At 38.2% G+C, this 21,674-nt stretch overlaps 1 protein-coding gene across 1 annotated transcript; it reads right to left on the reverse strand.

Annotated features, from left to right (window-relative positions):
* Positions 1 to 772: 772 nt before the first annotated feature.
* LOC115215751 (COMM domain-containing protein 3) lies at positions 773 to 20,981 on the reverse strand. The gene is made up of 7 exons (XM_029785050.2): positions 20,796 to 20,981; positions 11,571 to 11,679; positions 10,307 to 10,370; positions 6,882 to 6,916; positions 6,189 to 6,249; positions 4,218 to 4,274; positions 773 to 1,507 (listed from the first exon to the last, which is right to left on the reverse strand). The coding sequence occupies exons 1-7, from the start codon at positions 20,923 to 20,925 to the stop codon at positions 1,388 to 1,390; spliced, it is 576 nt and encodes a 191-aa protein (XP_029640910.1). The 5' UTR covers positions 20,926 to 20,981; the 3' UTR covers positions 773 to 1,387.
* Between the last annotated feature and the right edge of the window lie 693 nt (positions 20,982 to 21,674).

Consider the following 21,674-nt stretch of genomic DNA (forward strand, 5'->3'; position numbering starts at 1 on the left):
TCATTCACAAAAGTAAACCGTCACATTGAGATCTGCAAGTTATAGAACAATGCATTATTAATTCAAAACAATGTGAATAAATAAAGATTACATTTGACAGAGTCATCTGAATGCTGAAGGGATGAACAAATCAACACTGGTTACCAAGTGACAGACATGCTATCCAACTACTAATTTTACTAACAAGGCTTTGGTTGACCCAGATCATAGTGAAAACAAAAAAGACTCGCCCAAGGTCCATGAAGTTGGACTGAACCTGAAACGATATGGTTGCAAAGTAAATTCCTCAACCATATAGCCATGCTTGCACCTACTTGAATTAAATCTGCAAATAATTTTATAAATAAATTTGAGATGACAGGTGCAGCGTGGCTGTGAGGTAAGCAGCTTGCTTACCAACCACATGGTTCTGGGTCCAGTCCCACTGCGTGGCACCTTGGGCAAGTGTCTTCTGCTATAGCCTCGGGCCAACCAAAGTCTTGTGAGTGGATTTGGTTTACGGAAACTGAAAGAAGCCCGTTCTATGTATATATTTGTGTGTGCGTCTGTGTTTGTCCCCCTACCATTACTTGACAACTGACATTGGTATGTTTATGTCCCCATAACTTATTCTGTCGGTCTTTTGCCCAACCTCTAAGTACTAATCTTACAAAACATAAGTCCTGGGGTCGATTTGTTTGACTAAAGCAGTGCTCCAGCATGGCCGCAGTCAAAAGACTGAAACAAGAACAGAATAAAAGAAAGATAGCTTTTAAAAAGAAAAAAAGGAAAATAACAATCAGATAAAGATATTTTTATGAAGAAAATGCTTTTTTTTTTTCAATATCTTTTGGTATAAGATGACGCCTTTTCCTGCCAAGTCTTCAGAAAGGCTGACATGTTTCAGCTTGCACTGCTTTTACAGATAATTACAGTAAGTTGCATCTTGGTACTGATTAAAAAAAAAAAGGCTTTCTTTGATCTCAATCATTTAAACAAATTTAAGTTTTTTTGGTCAAAAATGGTAAGTACCAAATTTGATGGCATATGAAACTTTTTCCCCCTCCAAAAATGGTCTTATAAGGTTCTATATGTAAAGTTGGGCCTTCCATAAGTTAATTTCGTAATTCTGACACTCAATTTTTTAGAATATGCGCTGCTGGAATTGGGGTGTGTCATAAGCTTGTGTGTCTTTTATACCATCAAATATGTTAGTATGGTTGATTTACCTTTTGGTAAAGAATTTTGAAAGTACAGCTTTTGTTTCATTACAATGAGAAACATTGGCAATCTGTTGTCGTTAGAGAATTTAACCAAGTGCTGTCGTTTTAACTCTGCAAATGTTTCTGTGGAATTTCATATTTAAATAATATTTAGAATAATCATCATGTACATTCCATTGTAAGATTCAGACTTGAGCAATTCGTTGTAAAGAACGTGTAGCATCTCGTAGTTTATTCACTAATGACTGTAATTGTTCAACCGTACAAGAGAAACTTAATTCTTTTAGTTTCTTTTCACCAGGAACCTTTCAAGAAGAGAAAAAAAAAAAGAGGTATATTTAATACAGAAATGTTGATAAATGGCAGAATTGGTAAAGCAGTGGAGTAAATAACTTATTTAGTTACATCCCTTAATGTTCTGAGTTGCAGTCTAACTTGTGCTGACTTTACTTTTTATAATTTTGAAATCAGTATAATAAACACTCCTTTCTACTATAGGCACAAAGCCTGTAATTTGGGGGAGGGAGATAGTTGATAACGTTGACCCCCAGTACTCAACTGGTACTTGGTTTATCAACCCTGAAAAGATGAAAGGCAAAGTTAATCTCAGCAGAATTTGAACTCAGAATGTAGTGACAGATGAAATACCTATTTCTTTACTACCCACAAGGGGCTAAACGCAGAGAGGACAGACAAACGGATTAAGTCAATTATATCGACCCCAGTGCGTAACTGGTAATTATTTAATCGACCCCGAAAGGATGAAAGGCAAAGTCGACCTCGGCGGAATTTGAACTCAGAATGCAGTGACAGGTGAAATACCGATAAGCATTTCACCTGGTGTGCTAACGATTCTGCCAGTCCATTTAGTTATCTATACTTAAACCACCAAATCTCTGGTCTTGCATCTAAGAAATCACTTCACAGAGAAAACTAAAATCAAGCAAGTCACTCAGCCCTACTTAAAGTACACTCCGAGTGTGCTGACCATGACCATATATGGTCATGAATTCTCATTTGGCTACAGCCTTTATGTTCCAAGGCAAAACATTACTATCATTACGCCATTTTGGCTGGTGAACTAAATGCTCTGCTCTTGGAATTTTTGCATGAAGTAAAAACAGGCATCTAGTAATAAAGCTTCATTAATATGCAAATCACAATTTATGAAACAAAATAAAAAATAAAAAAACCTAGACAAAAATAATATAAAATGTAAAAGAATCAAATTTTTTAACTGTACATTTCCAAAGGATGAAATACTTCTCAACTGTTTCAGATTGTTATATGGTTAATCCAATGAAGATGGTTTCATCAGATTCTCTATGTTGTGTTTACTTGCTTATTATTGATTTCCATTTGTTTCCCATAACTGGGGTTTCTGACAGATACTGTTACCCCTGGTTAGAGTAGATCCAGGAGCAGTGGACTATGTATTCTCCAAGACTCCTAAACTTCCAAGTTGGAGCCTCATCATCACAGGGATGTAATTAACCCATTAGTATTTAAACTGGCCAGTTCTAGCCTCTTACACCTATCCTACAATGTTATTCTAAAAATAAACAATCACATCATCGAAATCACAAAGCGATGATACAATACATCATTTCAAAACAATATGAATAAATAAGCTTTAGATTTGGCAGAGTAATTTGAATATTAAAGGGTTAAATATTTCACTCAGTTGAAAATGGTGGTAAGGCATTCAGGACTTGGAAGGGAGCTGGCCTATAGCTGTACTACAAAAGCCCACTGGTGTGTGCACATGTCCTGATAAGTGAACCAATCTCCTTGCCTAAAGGTTAAAATAGGTCCTATGCCTCAAAGATAAGCTAGGAAAGAAGGAAATTTGCAGGGTATGTAAATAAACCAGTAAAGGAGCAGCTAAAGAGCTGAAGGGCCTCACTTGCCCTAGGTCCATTGGGATGTTTGTCAGTGATCATTTTCAGAAGGCAATTCCATGACATTCATAGCTGGGTCTCTGACAGGTGCTACTCCTGCAAGTCAAAGTAGACCTGGGAATAATAGTAGCTAAGAGGTAACTCCACACTCCTCAAAAACCTGGAACTTTCTGAATCAGGGTCCCACAACTGGATGCAATTTAATCATACTAATGACTAAGCAAATTAGAATCATCATCATTTAATGTCCGCTTCCCATGCTAGCATGGGTTGGATGATTTCACCGAGGACTGGTGAACCAGATGGCTGCACTAGGCTCCAATCTGATCTGGCAGAGTTTCTACAGCTGGATGCCCTTCCTAACACCAACCACTCCGAGAGTGTAGTGGGTGCTTTTATGTGCCACCGGCATGAGGGCCAGTCAGGCGGTACTGGCAACGGCCACGCTCAAATGGTGTTTTCAACATGCCACCTGCACAGGAGCCAGTCCAGTGGCACTGGCAATGACCTCGCCCGAATGTTTTTCACGTGCCACTGGCACAAGTGCCAGTAAGGCGACACTGGTAACGATCACACTCGAATGGTGCTTTTTATGTGCCATTGGTACGGAAGCCAGTTAGCTGTCCTGGCAACGATCACGCTTGGATGGTGCTCTTAGCACTCCACTAGCACGGATGCCAGTCATCAAATATGATTTTGATATTTTGTTAAAACTTCACAAAAAATGTTTTGAAAAAAAAAATTCAAGACAAAAAAAATAAAGACATTCAAATAGTTAAAAAAATAAATGTTTTCTCCTAATTTCTTAATTATAACACTGACATGTTTGAAATATTGGTTTCAAATTTTGGCACAAGACCAGCAATTTTGAAGGTGGGGTAAGTCAATTACACTGACCCCAGCTCTCAACTGGTACTTGTTTCATTGACCCCCAAAGGGATGAAAGACAAAGTCAACCTTGGCGTTGAATATGATCTCAGAACAAAGACGAGATGAAATGTTGCTAAGCATTTCATCTGGTGTGCTAACGATTCTGACAGCTTGCTGCCTTATTTATGAAATATTAACAGGTCTTATATAAGCAAAAAAAAACAAATAGTTCCAAGAATTTTACCTCTGAGAGCAAAGTCAAAAGATAAACTGGTTGATGAATTCTTTCAAGTTGATTACTCTGTAATGAGAAAAGGAAGAAAAAAAATTAATTCGCTGTACACCTATATGGCCAAAACTCATTTGACTGTATCAAGTAAATAAACAATTGACAAAAAAAATTGACTCTTTAGTAAGAAAGGCTAAACTCTCCTTAACACATACTTTCTGTGTAACATCTTACACATGTATGCTTTTCCCTTTTCACTCTCAAAACGGGACAACTACCCCCAGTGATTCATTATGAATTTTACACAACTGCCATATGTACTGCAGGTGGTAAACTTTCATAGTTTGAGAAAATATTGTATTCTGTATTTTTGACATGGTTTCAAGGATATTTTAACCCTTTCGTTACAGTATTTATTTTGAGATGCTCTGTGTTTACTCTTTTACTTGTTTCAGTCATTTGACTGTGGCCATGCTGGAGCACCACCTTTAGTTGAACAATAATTTCATTATTATATAAATCGACCCCAGGACATTCTTTGGAAGCCTAGTACTTATTCTATCAGTCATTTTTGTCAAACTGCTAAGTTATGGGAATGTAAACACACCAGCATTGGTTGTCAAGTGATGTTGGGGGGACAAACACAGACACACAAACATACATATATATATACATATATACGACGGACTTCTTTCAATTTCCATCTACTAAATCCACTCACAAGGCTTAGGTCAGCCCAAGGCTATAGTAGAAGATACTTGCCCAAGGTGCCACACAGTGGGACTGAACCCGGAACCATGTGGTTTGTAAGCAAGCTACTTACCACACAGCCACTCTTACGCCTATGCTCTGTGTTTCTTAAAATTATTTTAAATATAACAAAGAATTCAGTAAAATAACTTAGTTATCATTAAGCTGGTGCTCGGAACATAAATTGTGATTAAGGTTTGGTGGAAAATTTCAATTCAAAACTTATGAAAACAAGACATTTGTACTACAGAGCCAGAGCCGGTTTCAGCCGGGTTGGTATCAAAACGGTTAAATAGTACAAGTGCTGAATATTAAAGTTTAATTATGAAATATTGTAAAAATGCAAAAAAAATTACATTTCCTTGTAATCAAACAGTATGCAGTTTGACCATGCAGAATATGTGGCATCACTGGTAAGTTCCAGTAACAGGCTGGGGCAGTTAATGTATTAAATATATTTCTACTTGACATTCTGATTCATCTTGACTTTGTTCCAGGATTCTAATATCTTAACGTTCTTCATCATTCTATATTCATTACAAATCTCTCTGGCAACATTTAACATCCTACTGAATTACCAATTCCATGCTAATTTCACTCACTCCTTAACACTCATCTCTTATAACTATTCTCTCAACTTGCCACTAGCTGCTTTGCAGTGTTCTCTTACCATTCAAAGAAATCACATGCTACCGATAGAGAAAGTTACCACTTAAGAATACCTAAGCTGTCTGCACAAATTCTCTGGTTTTATCTATTCATATTAACAGTTGCTAGAAACATGTGAAAACATGTTATCGTAAAGCATTCATATTCAATGAAAATGAAGAGAGAAGTTTAACTTAAAGGATTTGAACCTTAAGCCTTTTGTTACCATATTTCTGCTGAAATATTCCTGATTTTACAGTTCTATATTTAAGAGACGAAGAATTATGTACTTTACATTATTTACATTCGATGGATACTTGTCCTCTACGCCATATGCCCACGGGCATATGGTGTAGTGGTTAAGAGCGCGGGCTACTAACCCCAAGATTCCGAGTTCGATTCCAAGCAGTGACTTGGAAAGGTATAGAAAACTAGTTCTACTCCTACTTGAATATAAAATAAAACAGTAGGAAAGGAATCCACTGGTAAAAAATAATTACTGAAGAAAAAAAAAATACATGAAATATCAAAAACACCTGTGGAAAAATGACAGTTAAAAAAGAGCTGATAGTAGTATGAATTACAAACCTTAATATAGTAATCTAGTCGCCATTTGACATCAACAATGTGGGGAAGACTTTCAGTGGTGCTGGAATAAAAACAACAGCTCAGTATAAATGTTATGGAGACAGGATGACCAAGAACATGGGTCAGCAACAGGTGGGCCCCTGAGGTGTTTACTGTGGGCTTCAGATCTTCTCTAAGAATTTTCCAAATTTAACTTGGTCAATGAGCAGTTAATGGCTTTAAGATATTCTTTTGATTTGCTTAAATTTTTGTTTATGTAAGCATTACTGGTGATGGAAATGGAGGTAGGGATTGATAGTCGGGGAGATTTTCATGAGTAGGATCATCATTACTTGTTAGTAACCATTGCAGGAGACTCAGACAAATAAATACCAGTGCTTACATACATACACACACACACGACAAACTTTCAGTTTCTAGCCAAGTCTACTGATAAGGCTTTGATTGGCCTGAGGCTGTTGAAGAATTTTGTCCAAGATGTTTTGCAGTGGGACTGAATCCCAAACCACACAGCCAGGAAGTGAACTTCTTAACCAAGTAGCCATGCTGCATCTAAGACATAATATATGTGGGCTATGGGTAAATGTAAAAAGTTAAAAAGGGGGCCATTTCAAAGAAAAGTTGTTGATCCCTGCACTAGAATATTATTGAGCGAAAAAGTTTGAAAGAATAAAACTGCAATATTTTACTTACTTGGCTAACAAGACCTGAAGGAATGGCTTATTTTCCTGAAAATAATAAAATAATAATAATGAACTCATATACAATTCATCAGAAAAAGAAGCCAAAAGTACATGAACATTAATAGAATATGCATAGGAAATGAACAATGAAGGAATTGTTTTAAAAAAAAATAATGATGAGGCATCAAGAGTACTGTTGGAGAATTTCAGAAAGCATGGAAATTTTGAAGGATGTAATGAACATCAGGGACACAGCTTATGGGAGGCTCAACTTCTTACATAGGGCCTGAGATGATTTTCTTTAGGCATTTTTTGTTTTTGTTTTGTAAAAAAGTGTGTCTTATATGTCATCAAATATGAATTCATTTTTTAAAGAACAGTTTCGATTTGCTCAGTGTGACATATATATGTATAATATGTGTGAGTATGTGTGTTTGTGTTTGTCCCCCCAACATTGCTTGACAACCGATGCTGGTGTGTTTACGTTCCCGTAACTTAGCGGTTCGGCAAAAGAGAGCGATAGAATAAGTACTAGGCTTACAAAGAATAAGTCCTGGGGTCGATTTGCTTGACTAAAGGTGGTGCTTCAGCATGGCCGCAGTCAAATGACTGAAACAAGTATAAGAGTATGCATTTATAGCCAGAAACAACGAGGTGTCTTTCTCTATTGCTTAACATAGTTCAATATGTTCCTGGCCATTGAAACATGTTCTCTCAGTGAGTGCTTATAGAAGTGAATGAGTAAAAAAACAAAATAGGAAGTTTGAAAAACATCTACAAAGCTAGTTTTTAGACATGGAATGGCTATGGAGGTCCACCAGAAAAAAATAGTAATTAAAGGGGTCCAGAGGTTAAAAAATGGTTGAGAACCACTGCTGTAATCCATTGACAGACAGATCCCACTCCTCAGCTTTTGCGCCATTTTAATATAAATTTCAGAGTTACCTCCCCTGTTTTTCTTTCCCCATATTGATCACTAAACCTCGTGATTCTTTCATCACATAATTCTGGTCGATGAAAATTGTCTTACTACAGTGAAAAGAGTGGAGGCACATGGCATAATGGGTAGAGTAGCGGACTCGCGGGTTCGAATCTCAGACCGGGTGATGTGTGTGTTTATGAGCGAAACACCTAAGCTCCACGCAGCTCCGGCAGAAGGTAATGGCGAATTTCTGCTGACTTTTTTGCCACAACTTTCTCTCACTCTTTCCTCCTGCATCTTGCAGGTCACCTACGACAGACCGGCGTCCCGTCCAGGTGAGGAACCTTTACGTCAAGGAAACCATGACACCGGCCCTGATGAGCCAGGCATGGCTCGAGAAGGGACAAACAGCAAAAAGATTACTTTACTCTGTGTGTGTGTACGAGAGAGAGAGAGAGAGAGAGACTTTAAACTGCACACAGTATTGGAGTCCTGGTTTGGGAACTCGAAGGTTTCAAGGTGTGTGGGATCACCTCTTAGCAACTATTTTCCCCAAGTCTTGTCTGACCCAGAGTAGTAGCACCTGTTAGAGTCCCAGACATGGGGTTAAATAAATGTACCACTGGGAGAGAAGAACCCTTAGTTCTCATCAAAACTTCTTTCTAGAAAAAAGTAAATTCGTATGAAAAAAAAAAAACTGAAGTGCAGTTGGTTTCTGGTTATCTCAGCTTCTGTTGGGCGACTGATTTTAGAGCTGTTTGTGCTGTAAAGTGGGTTCAATACTGTGCAACTCTTAATCCACTCAAAACAAATCCACACACAGGAACTTTTTGTGGACCCTCAGAATGTTTGTACAGACTTAATCAGCGTTCATTTCTCCCTGTTAGCTTGGGGTGGACAGAGATTTGAGGCAGGATTTTACAGCCTGATGCACTTCCTGTCGCTCACCTTTACAGGGTTTTTGTTTTTGAGTAAAGGATTTTTATATTCCACAGGTCTTCAAAAGTGCAGAGTGATCAGTCAAAATGTCAACAGGGAATGTAAACATCACAACACCAGTGGTGACAAGCAAAACATGGGACATAAGCATTCATGAACAATAATGCATGTACACATATACAATAGGCTTCCAACAGTTTCCACCTACCACATTTTCACACAAGGCATTGTTTGGCTCATGATTGGTTATAGTAGATGACACTCGCTCAATATGCCATGTAGTGGGACAGAACCTGAAAACACATCGTTGCAAAGCAAACTTCTTAACCTTTTCGTTACCAACTTGGCTGAAACCAGCTCTGGCTCTGAGTACAAATGTCTTGTTTTCATAAGTTTTGAATTGAAATCTTCCACCAAACCTTAGTCACAATTAATGTTCCTAACACTAGCTGAATGATAACTAAGTTATTTTACTAAAGTCTTTGTTATATTTAAAATTAATTGAAAGAAACAGAGCATCACAAAATAAATACAGTAACGAAAGGGTTAATCATCCAACCATGACAGCAACCACTAATGTTTCTCGCCATCATTTTACATCCATTTACCAAGCTAGCATGGGCTGGACATTTCAACAGGATCCAGTGGGTCAGAGGACAAAGTCATGCTCCAGTGTTACAGTTTTGGAAAGGTTTCTACAGTTGGATACCCTTCATAACACACTTTACAGCATGTACTGGGCGCTTTTTTTCATGGTGCCAGCACTAACAAAGTCCCTCTATAATAACCATAACTGCTTCTACAATAGGCACAAGGCCTGAAATTTTTTAGGGAAGGAGCTATTTGATTACATCAACTCCAGCACTCAACTGGTATTTATTTCATTGACTGCGAAATGACGAAAAGTGGTCAACCACGGAAGAATCTGAACCAAAAATGTAGTGAGTCAGAAGAAATATCACAAAGCATTTTTTAAAATCTTTAACTATTCTGCCAGTTCACTGCCTAAATAATAATAATAATATATTTTTAAAAGATTGACATAACTCTTCACAAAAGGTAAGTAGACAAGACAAAGAGCACGATACAATTGCAATAGTTGTTTTATTGGTTGACAGCAAGCCTGTTTTGTCGAGTTCAAAATGAAAAGTGATAAAAATTCAAATCTAAAATATGAATGAGAGCAACCAGTGTCCACATGTTGATGGAATGACATCAACAGTCTTCAAAGTTTGAACATTGAAGATGTCATTCCATCAACATGTGGATGCTTGTAGCTCTCTTCATATTTTGGATTCAAATTTCTATAATTTTGAATTTTTATCACTTTTCATTTTGAACTCGACAAAGACAGGCTTGCAGTCAAAATTTTGTTCAACCAATAAAATAAATATCTATTGCAATTGCATTGTGCCCTTCATATTCTCTTATAATAATAATGATGATGATAATAATAATAATGATAATAATAATAATGATGATAATAATAATAATAATAATAATGATGATGATGATAATAAAATCGACATTTTAGAAGTTAGAAAAGAACGAAATTAAATAAGAAATACACTCACATGAAATACTTCAAGAAATGTTTTTATTCTGTCTTTAGAAAAATTACATTCTTCCAATAAGGACCTGGAAAAGACACACAAACAATGAAAAAATATTGTAATTAGAAATGAAAGCCATATCTGTATTTCTGAAACTAGTTATTGTAGGAGTAGTTAGGGTTTTCAACATTATTAACCTTATCTCATTACTTCTTTACATTGTGTTTCAATATAAGCAAATGTTGTTGTTGAGTTTAGTCCCAGATCACCCCAGACCAGGTAGATCTTAAAAAAAAAGGAGGGGGGGCATTTAGGATGTTATCATCATTTTATAAGCTCAAGGGCAGATAAGACCCCATAGAGGCCCTAAGCACTTAAAAGATTTTGATGCCTCCATATATATATATATATGTAAGGCAAAATATAAACCATAAATCATAATATAAGTTTATATTTTTCAAAATGTAACAAAACTAATGGTAAAATGGAAAATAATGTTTTATTTTGACACCATGAACACTTTGAAATTATATTTCCGATAATAAAATTACTTCAAATATTATTTTAGCAAGTGATTTCTTTTGTGCAGTAAACTATTTACTATTTCTGAAGTGCCCCCACTTCCCTTGACATTCTTATAGTTACAAGTTGTGACAGCTGGTGAGAGAGAGAGAGGGGGCTGTGTCAGCATCCAGTTGGTACTTATTTTAAACTGAGCTGACTAGAGCAATATGGAATGAAGTACCTTGCTCAAAGGTGCAATGTACCACCTGGTCGAGGAATTGAACCCATGACCTTCTGATTATGAGCCCAACATCCTAACAAAGAAGTCACACACCATAGATGGACTAATATGTAAGTGAACAAAAGCAGTGCTTGTGGTTCTATGCATAGTTCATAAGTAGTTAGGGGCTGGGCTGGGCTGGGCTATCCTCTCTCTCTCCCTCTCTGACAGAAGATGGCATGAATAAACACTTAATAAGCCGGTGTCTTTTATCATCTCCCTGGATTGATGTCAAGTCTCTCAAGTCAAGTTGGATAGGTGAAAACTGTTTATCTTCCACACCTGGTCCTTGGCTGCCTTTGAAGGAGTCCATCCTGTTCCAGCAGACAGACTAAATCACTGATCTGAGGAGAGCCAACTGCAATAACACACCAGTTGTGGATTCTTCTCCTCTCCCCTGAATTCAAAGGTCCTGCAACTATCACAGGCACTGTCCTTCAGCCATTAAAAAAAAAAAAATGAACAGCAAAAAAAGTCAAAATAATTATAAATGTATATTACGTTAATGAATTTACATCAGCATCAGTCTTGGTCGCTTCAGCAATTAATAAAGACATACAGCCATAGACCTCTTTGCATACATCTTCATCAAGTTTTTTCAGTCTACCACCTGTAAAAAGACAATATATATATATATATATACATGGAGAGAGAGAGAGGAGAGGAGAGAGTAGATAGATAGTGGATAGCTAGGTGCAGGCGTGGCTGTGTGGTAAGAAGCTTGCTTCACAACCACATGGTTCTGGGTTCAATCCCACAGCATGGCAGCATGGGCCAGTGTCTTCTACTATAGCCTCAGGCTGACCAAAGCTTTCTGAGTGGATTTGGTAGACGGAAACTGAAAGAAGCTCATCGTATATATGTGTGTGTGTGTGTCCCCAAGATCACTTGACAACCGATGTCGGTGTGTTCATGTCCCTGAAACTTAGCAGATTGACAAAGGGGACAGATAGAATAAGTACTAGGCTTACAAAGAATAAGTCCTGGGGTCGAAAAGGTGACTAAAAGTCAAATGACAGAAACAAGTAAATTAATAAAAGAATCTCACTATGTCTGTTTTCCATGCACACACACATCTACATACATGCACACAAACACATACACATATATGTGATGCCACAAATAAAATTCAAAGTCCAAGGAAATTATCGTTGGTCTGTATCAGCAGAATTCATTTGGTAAGGTTTGCAAATTTGAATGAGATTTTGTGGCATTTGGTAGATACTTTTATTCTTGTTTAAGTTGTTTGACTGCAGCCATGCTTGAGCACCACCTTTAGTCGAGTAAACTGATCCCAGGACTTATTTTTGTAAGCCTAGTACTTACTCTATCGGTCTTTTTTTGCCAAACCACTAACAGGGACATAAACACACCAACATCGGTTGTCAAGGAATGGTGGCTGGGGAGGAACAAAAACAACAAACACATACATACACACACATGAGACACTTTCCCAAGGTGACACGCAATAGGACTGAACCTGGAACCATGTGGTTGGGAAGCAAGCTTCTTACCACACAGCCACTCCTGCACCTATGGGAGTAGCTGATATTTTTAGAAAAACTTGTCTTGGTTATGAAAATATAGGTTTAAAAACTTCTTACCACAGAGGTGTGGCTGTGTGGTAAGAAGCTTGCTTCTCAACCACATGGTTCCAGGTTCAGTCCCACTGTATGGCACCTTGAGCTAGTGTCTTCTACTATAGGCTCTCAGCTTGACCAAAGCCTTGTGCATGGATTTGGTAGATGGAAACTGAAAGAAGCCCATTGTATATATTTATATGTGTGTGGATGGAACTTACACTCGCCTCCTTATGAGAGCTCAAAATCTCTCGTGGAAGCGTCATCCAACCAATGTACAAATATATGGGAAATTGCCAGCCTCGCCTGGCCCCCATGCCGGTGGCACGTAAAAGCACCATCCGTTCGTGGCCATTGCCAGCCTCGCCTGGGCCCCATGCCGGTGGCACATAAAAAGCACCATCCGTCTGTGGCCGTTTGCCAGCTCCGTCTGGCACCTGTGCGGGTGGCACGTAAAAAGCACCCACTACACTCACGGAGTGGTTGGCGTTAGGAAGGGCATCCAGCCGTAGAAACACTGCCAGATCAGACTGGGCCTGATGCAGCCTTCTGGCTTCACAGACCCCAGTTGAACCGTCCAACCCATGCTAGCATGGAGAGCGGACGCTAAATGATGATGATGATGATCATCATCTCTTGTGAAAGGTAGAAGAGTCCAGTTTGCTGGACATTGTTGTAGAGCTGAAAACGCGGTAATTTCTACTCTTCTCCTCTGGAAGCCATCTGCTCGCGATACCAGAGGGCACACACTCTCTTACCCTGATGTAATCTCCAGGGATACAAGCATCCAGCAACAGGACCTCTGTAATGCTATGATGGACCATGAAGTGTGGTGTAACATAGTAAATTCCATTGTCTCGACCACGGTCGAACAATGATGATGATGATGATGTATTCCCCCATCACCACCACTTGATAACTGGTGTTGTGTTTACATCCCCATAACTTAGCAGTTCAGCAAAAGAGACTGATAGAAATGTATCAGGCATTAAAAAAAAAAAAAGAGTACTGAGGTCAATTCATTTGACTATAAAATTTTTTATGGTGGTGCCCCAGAATAGCTATAGTCTAATGACAGAAACAAGTAAAAGATATCTTTTACTGAGGCTTTGAGAGAAGATATTTTGCCAAGGATCTGCTTGGTGGCATCAAACCCAGAACCAGATGGTAGTGAAGTGAAATTAAGCATACAGCTATGCGTGTGCTGTGAGTTAATCAGGGTAGGAGGTCTGTAATTAGAGTAACAAAAAGTAGGGAGTGAGAGTGAGGATAGCAACAAGTTACATGGAGATTAAAATGCAAGTGCAGGCAGGATTGTACTGAAAGGTTGCTACGAATTAAGGACAGAATGATAAGCATATAAACATATGAACTTACTTATAAATATAAACATGCACACAGAAATATATTAATCCTTTTGACACTAAGCTACTTGAGACTGCCTCTGGTTCTATGATAAAAGCCAGTTTGATTTAAAGTGTTTATATTTAAATTAAAACCTTTGTTAATAATTTTATCTAAGAACCTTTTGGTAAGTCGTGATTAAAACACCAGTGTTAAAATTTAAAAAAGTATTTTTTTTTGAATCCGTCCTAGTTTATGCTTTATTTAAAAGCAGCTGAAATTTATTGACATATGTTGTGGGAAACGCGGTCACAAATGGGTTAAGACATGCAGGAAGTAAAGAAAGGGTCGGTGGGGAGGAAGTGTAATATATGAAGGGTGAAAATGTTTGTGTGTGTATATGCACAACTTGGCACATTTGCATATACACACACACACACACACTTGAAGTCTGCCTTGAACTCTATTATGAAGTTTATCATGGTTTCTGGGGCATTAAGTGAGTGAGAGCATAAGCCTCAAACTTTGGATAGGATACCAGTTCTTTGCAAGGTTAATGATCAGTACTTTTGGTACTGAAGTAACAGGAAATACAGTCTGTGGCTCAAGGAGAGAACGTGTTATCTGGGTTAGGCATTGAAACCAAGTCCTTACAGTTGTGAGCCCAAAACTTAAACCCTAAGGTCACACATGTGTGTAAGTATTAATGAGTGTGGACAATTTAACAGATTCCAACTCATTGTAGGACCACATATTACTCCTATTTCTTTACTACCCACAAGGGGCTAAACACAGAGAAGACAAATAGATTAAGTCGATTACATCTACCCCAGTACTTCACTGGTACTTAATTTATCGACCCCGAAAGGATAAAAGACAAAGTCGACCTCGGTGGAATTTGAACTCAGAACGTAGTGGCACACGAAATACCGCTAAGCATTTTGCCTGGCGTACTAACATTTCTGCCAGCTCAATGTCCCAATGTTGATATGATTTCTACAGCTGGATGCTTTTCCTAACATCAACTTCATTACAGTGTAGACTGGGATGGGAGCATCAGCACATAGCACAACTACTATAGAAGTTGTCTTGCTCTTGGTGGGGCTGAAGAGTCCCCTTAACTATACATTGTCTCTGCTTCATTTGCCAACCACTTTACGGAGTGGACTGGGTGTATTTCTTGCAATATCACCAGTAGCAAGGTAGTTTTGTAATTCATCTGACTAAAGAATCCTAATGGTTGGAAGGGAGGAGAGAGAGAGAGCTTTACGTGAGAAGTCAAGAGAAGTGAAACTGGCCTTCTGAGCATGTAGCTCGAGAAAGACCTTTGATGCTAAACAATGATAATAGTGATGTGTATGTATAGTATATGTATATATTGTTACATACATATAAATACATATATGTATTGGGTCATCCCATAAATAATGCAGTTTTTTTCAGTTGCATGAACTAAAAGTTGCAAGGGGGACAGGATCAACTACCTGCATCAACTTGCTATAAAAGTAGGTAGTAATTTTACTATATTTTAGATTTTAACAGTTATTTTTTCAAAGCTATAATGGAAGTCACAACTGAGCATATTCAGCATATTTTGGTGTATTCGTTCAATAAAGGCAACAATGCAACTGAAAGGGTGAGGGGTATTAATGCAGTATATGAGGATTGGACAAAAAGTGTAAGCCAGTGTCAATGTTGGTTCCAGAAATTCCAAGCCAAAAACTACAACCTAGAAGATAAGCCTTATCTGGAGGATCTGTAGAGATTGATGAAGATGTTCTGCGAACCCTGGTCGAACAAAACCCCATTGTAACTATTGAGGAACTAGCAGAAAAGCTTGGATTTGGTCATTCAACCATTCATTAACACCTGAGTGCCATCAGAAAAGTCAGCAAATTGGGTCAATGAGTTCCTCACAAACTTTCTGAGTCTAATCGTGCACAGAGGGTGAATATGTGTTCTTTGCTGGCACATTTCACGAATGAACCTTTTTTGGACCAAATAGTGACTGGTGATGAGAAATGGGTTCCCTATAAAAATGTCAAGCGCCGAAGACGGTGGATAGGGAGAGGAGAAACACTGGCAACCCAGGCTAAAGAAGGTTTTCACTCTTGTAAGGTGTCATTATCTGTTAGGTGGGACATGAAAGGGTTAGTCCACTTTGAACTTTTAAACTCAAACCAAATAATAACAAAGGAAATCTACTGTGAGCAGCTTGAGTGGCTTATGTCAGCGCCAAAAGAAAAACGACCATCTTTGGTTTCAAGACAAAAGGTGTTCTTCAATCAGGATAATTCTCAGCCACATACAGCGAGGATGACATTCCAAAGGCTGGAGAATTTCAATGTGAAACGATGCTCCACCCACCATATTCGTCAGACATTGACCCATTTGATTATTATTTATCCTGTAGTCTTCAAAATCATTTGGATGGAAAAAATATGAATTCTGTAGACAAGATCAGAACAGTACTTGGAGGAGTATTTTTCATCACAGACAAGTAAATTTTAGAAGTCTACCAGATAGATGGAAGAGCATTGTAGAAAACGAAAGAGAGTATACTTCAGATTAAAAAATAACTTGTTTATCGTAATTTTGGAAAATAAAAGTATAAAACAACCGCATTATAGGATGACCCAATGCATGTTTGTGTGTGTGTGTGTGTGTGTGTGTATATATATATATATATATATATATATATATATATATAGCCATGCATACACAGACACAAGTAGGTTATTATCCTTGAGTGAGGTTTTATCAAACATCTAACCGACACATGACAAGTGTACTTTTTACATATTTTTAGAATGTCTAAATGAGTTGATCTTCTGTCTTGTATTTATGAGGACCATTTTTGTTTAATTCAACATTCTTGAAATCAATACACACACTATATATATATATATATAATATATATATATATGCATGCATGCATCAAGTCAACAAGAGCAATGAAGAAATGTTGAAATGAAGGTACAGAGAAGAGTTTATTTCATTTACCTCTGATATGTACTATTTGCATAAAAGAAGACTAATTGTCTCTACAGTTATCTGGTTCAAATGTTAAAAAGTGTATGGCACACACACATAAAAATACAGAAGAAATATAGACATACACAGACATACACATACATATATATATATATATATATTATATATATATATATATATATATATATATACACACACACACACAATAGTACAGATATAAATACACATATGCCTCAAGTCAAACTAAGAGTAAGTAGTATCCTGTGACCGAGTCCTATGTTAATTTTTCAAAGGTTACATTGTGTCTTTTGTTTTGCAAGTAACAACAAATGCCATTTACCATTGATATTCTTACTTATAAGAACAGGAGGGCGTCTGAGAGACTTTGGATGCCTGATATCCTGAGACCATGAAATTTTTGTCTGTCTATCTATCTATCTATCTATCTCTACTCTTTTACTCTTACTTGTTTCAGTCATTTGACTGTGGCCATGCTGGAGCACCACCTTTAGTCGAGCAAATTGACCCCCAGGACTTATTCTTTGTAAGCCTAGTACTTATTCTATTGGTCACTTTTGTTGAACCGCTAAGTTACGGGGACATAAACACACCAGCATCCGTTGACAAGCGATGTTGGAGGGACAAATACAGACACACAACATATACACACATACATACACATATATGTATATATATATATATATATACATACATATATGCGACAGGCTTCTTTCAGTTTCCGTCTACCAAATCTACTCACAAGGCTTTGGTCAGCCTGAGGCTATAGTAGAAGACATTTGCCCAAGGTGCCATGCAGTGGGACTGAACCCAGAACCATGTGGTTGGTAAGCAAGCTACTTACTACACAGCCACTCCTACACCTATCTATCTATTCATTATCATCATTTAACATCTGTTTTCCATGCTGGCATGGATTGGACGGTTTGACAGGAGCTGGCAAACCAGAGAACTGTGCCAGGCTTCAATGTCTGCCATGATCTTTACAGCTGGAGGGCCTTCCTAATTCCAGCCACTTTACAGAGTGTATTGGGTTCTTTTTATGTGTCACAGCACCAGCAAGGTCAGAAAGTAAATCACTGAAGGATAGTGGTATTGAGAGAGGGGGTTTTATACCAGGTGATGAAAGGCTAACGTATGATAAGTCAACAACAACAAGAGGTGTTGTGCTGTGGAAGAGAGGGGATAATACATGGCTACCTTGCATTATATAAGGAGGAGTGGGAGTAGATGGAAAGAAAGATAAAGATGGTACTCTTGAGGTTTTGGAGCAGATTCTCAACATACAAGGTGAGGGGAGGAGGGAATAGAGATAGAGACAGGTTCAGATCATGACAAGACAGAGAAAATTGTAATCGCATATATGGGACTAAAACCAAGTTAATGTTGCACATTGGAGCAGCTAGGCGTGAGCATCCATTTATCATCAACAGGCTGTGCCAATTCTCTTCCTTTCGGATGCAGAAAACAGAATATTATACAACCTGAAAGCACCACTACATCAACTGTTGCAAAGCAATAGCTGCAGAAAAAAACAAAAAACATATTGACCTCTTTTGTCAAACTGCTAAGTTATGGGGATGTAAACACACCAATACCAGTTGTCAAGCAAGGGTGAGGGACAAACACAGGCAGAAAGACACACACGTGCGGACGTTAAACGATGATGATGATGATATATATATATGGTACGTAAAAGCACCATCCAAACGTGGTCGATGCCAATGTCCCCTGACTGGCTCCGAAGCTGGTGGCATGTAAAAAGCACTATCCAAACATGATCGGTACAAGAGCTGCCTGACTGGCTCCCATGCTGGCGGCACGTAAAAAGCACCCACTTCACTCTTGGAGTGGTTGGCATCAGGAAGGGCAACCACCCATAGAAACATTGCCAGATCAGATTGGAGCCTGGTGCAGCTGCTGGCTTTCCAGACCTCAGTCAAACCGTCCAACCTATGCCAGCATGGAAAACGGACGTTAAATGATTGATAGATAGGATAAATAACGAGCTTCTTTCAGTTTCTGTCTATGAAATCTACTTGCAAGGCTTAGGTTGGCGCGAGGCATAGAAGATACTTGCCCAAGGTGCCATGCAGTGGGACTGAACTTGGAACCATGTGGTTGGGAAGCAAGCTTCTTACCAAACAGTCATTCCTGCGCAGATATGTGTGCAGTAATCGTGTTGTTTCTGAAAAGGACCCTATAGTTATGATGTCATCGGAAGGTGTTTTTTGAGGTTTTTGTTTATGGACTCAATGCAGTTTGGACAGGGTTTTTGGGCTACCTGTGATTTGGTGTGAGATGTCTAGGTTGCATATGGATGACACTTGGGTATGGAACGCCGGGGGACATGCAAGATTTGGTTAGTTGAAGGCGGAGAGCTGGCAGACGCCGGGTGAAATGCTTAGCGGTATTGCATCTGCCGTTACGTTCTGAGTTCAAAATCCGCCGAGGTCGACTTTACCTTTCATCCTTTCGGGGTCGATAAATTAAGTACCAGTTACGTACTGGGGTCGATGTAATCGACTTAATACCTATGTCTGTCCTTGTTTGTCCCTTCTATGTTTAGCCCCTTGTGGGTAATAAAGAAATAGGTATTGCATCTGCAGCTACGTTCTGAGTTCAAAATCCCTTTCGGGGTCGATTAAATAAGTACCAGTTACGCACCGGGGTCGATATAATCGACTTAATCCGTTTGTCTGTCCTTGTTTGCCCTCTTTCTGTGTTTAGCCCCTTATGGGAAGTAAAAAAATAGGTATCATTTGGTTAGTGTTAGAGGTAGCAGGAAGTTATTAATGCAGGAGAGAAAGTATTTTTGGCGGAGACAGAATAACGTCATCCAATCATGTTCTACAAAACACAAATGGATGAGGCTATTCCAAAACTCTATCGAGACAAAATATTGGTTTCAAATGCTGCTAGGCATTTTGCCTAGCACGATAACGATTCTGCAAGCTGGCCGCGTTATCGAGACAAAGTGTTGAGCTCAAATTTTGGCACAAGGCCAGCAATTTCGGGAAACGGGGTAAGTCGATTACATCAACCCTAGTTTTTAACTGGTACTTATTTTACCGACCCTGAAAGGAATGAAAGGCAAAGTCGACTTCGGCTGAATTTGAACTCAGAACACGAAGACGGACGAAATGCCGCTAAGCATTTTGCCCTGTGCAGTAACTATTCTACCAGTTCACTAACTTATCGAGACAAAATAGTGGAAAACATTTAGTACGGTACTTCAAACGTGTCTGTTATTCCTTGCTGTTACAAATATACCTACTGCTACAATCATATTAAGCTAAGAATATATGAGCTCACCATGTAGTACATGTAAACAAAATACAAATACAAAACAGTTTAGATAACGAACGAAATATTATAAGTAGTTGAAACAATACATATGAAAACAATACATGTACTATGTATCACTAAACACTACAAACACATTTAAAATAGGTGTTCCTGCTGTAGAAATTAACGAAGTTCTATTCATATATTTATTAAAGTAGGTTTCCAAAAAGTGGGCGTGCTTGAATGAATCATTAAGCAATATAGCAGTATCTATTTGTGCTCATTCACCCGGTTATAATGTCCATTATTTTAAGAGCGCTCTATGAAAATATAACATAAAGATTATTTACAAAACATTAAGACTAATTATACAAAACGTCATTCGCAGTCAGGTTCTTAATTTTTTCTCTTTGGGCATAAGAGGCATGATTCGATAACACGACACTATCAACAAAACTAAAAGAGGAAGCATATCAAGAAGAATGAAAGGAGAAATAAATACCAATATTATGTGATTCGGTAAGAATTCCTTGACATGCTGATTCTACTAATGGATGAAAGCAGTCGTCAGGAACGGCATGAGTATTGCCAGCGGCAGAGAGTCCTTGGATAAGGTTTGCCGACACTTCCATGTTTTGTATTTTGTTATACCGAAAGTGGTTTCTAGTTTAAAAGAGTTCCAATAACATCACCGACCACTCAGCTTTTATTTTTAAAAGATTATTATATAATGTAAAATAATATATGAAATTTTAACGTAAGGTATGCATACAGTTTTAGCCTTGCAGTAATGTATTAAACATTAAAAAAAAAAAAATTTTTCCGTGGGAAGGAAATTTTGATTATATGACTAAAATTAAAATTTTAGAATATGCATAAGTTGGGTATCATGAATTAGACAGACCTATATGAGCGCGTGCGCACATACACACACGCACGCACGCACGCACGCACACACACACACACACACACACACACTTGCAACAGAGTGGAGTATGCATGCCTCTGTTTTGATTATTTACTGAATTGTGTTATTTTTCATAGAAATGTTCTGAAGAATTTGTATGTGTGTACAAATTCAAGGTAACAATTCAATGGAAATTAACATACATGCTCTCTCTGTCTCTGTCTGTCTGTCTGTCTGTCTGTCTGTCTCTCTCTCTCACACACACACACTTACACACACATGCATACTAAGGGCTTTTTCAGATTTCATCTACTAAATCCTATGGTTTGGTCTGGGGCTGTGGTAGAAGACACTTAACTCAAAGTGCCATTCAGTAGGACTGAACCTGAAACCATGTGGTTAGAAAGCCAAATTCTTATCCACACAGCCACACTAACCCCTCAGCCATTCCTGTACTTCGATGGTTTGCAATTA

Source organism: Octopus sinensis, linkage group LG1 (assembly GCF_006345805.1).
Source record: "Octopus sinensis linkage group LG1, ASM634580v1, whole genome shotgun sequence".
NCBI lineage: Eukaryota > Metazoa > Mollusca > Cephalopoda > Octopoda > Octopodidae > Octopus > Octopus sinensis.

Coding starts and splice junctions, on each gene's coding strand:
- LOC115215751 (XM_029785050.2), bottom strand. CDS start 20,925: ATGGAAGTGTCGGCAAACCTTATCCAAGGACTCTCTGCCGCTGGCAAT. Junction 6,917..10,306: donor CATTTCTTGAAGTATTTCAT/GTGAGTGTATTT, acceptor TATTATTTTCAG/GAAAATAAGCCATTCCTTCA. Junction 6,250..6,881: donor CTTCAGGTCTTGTTAGCCAA/GTAAGTAAAATA, acceptor TTTTTATTCCAG/CACCACTGAAAGTCTTCCCC.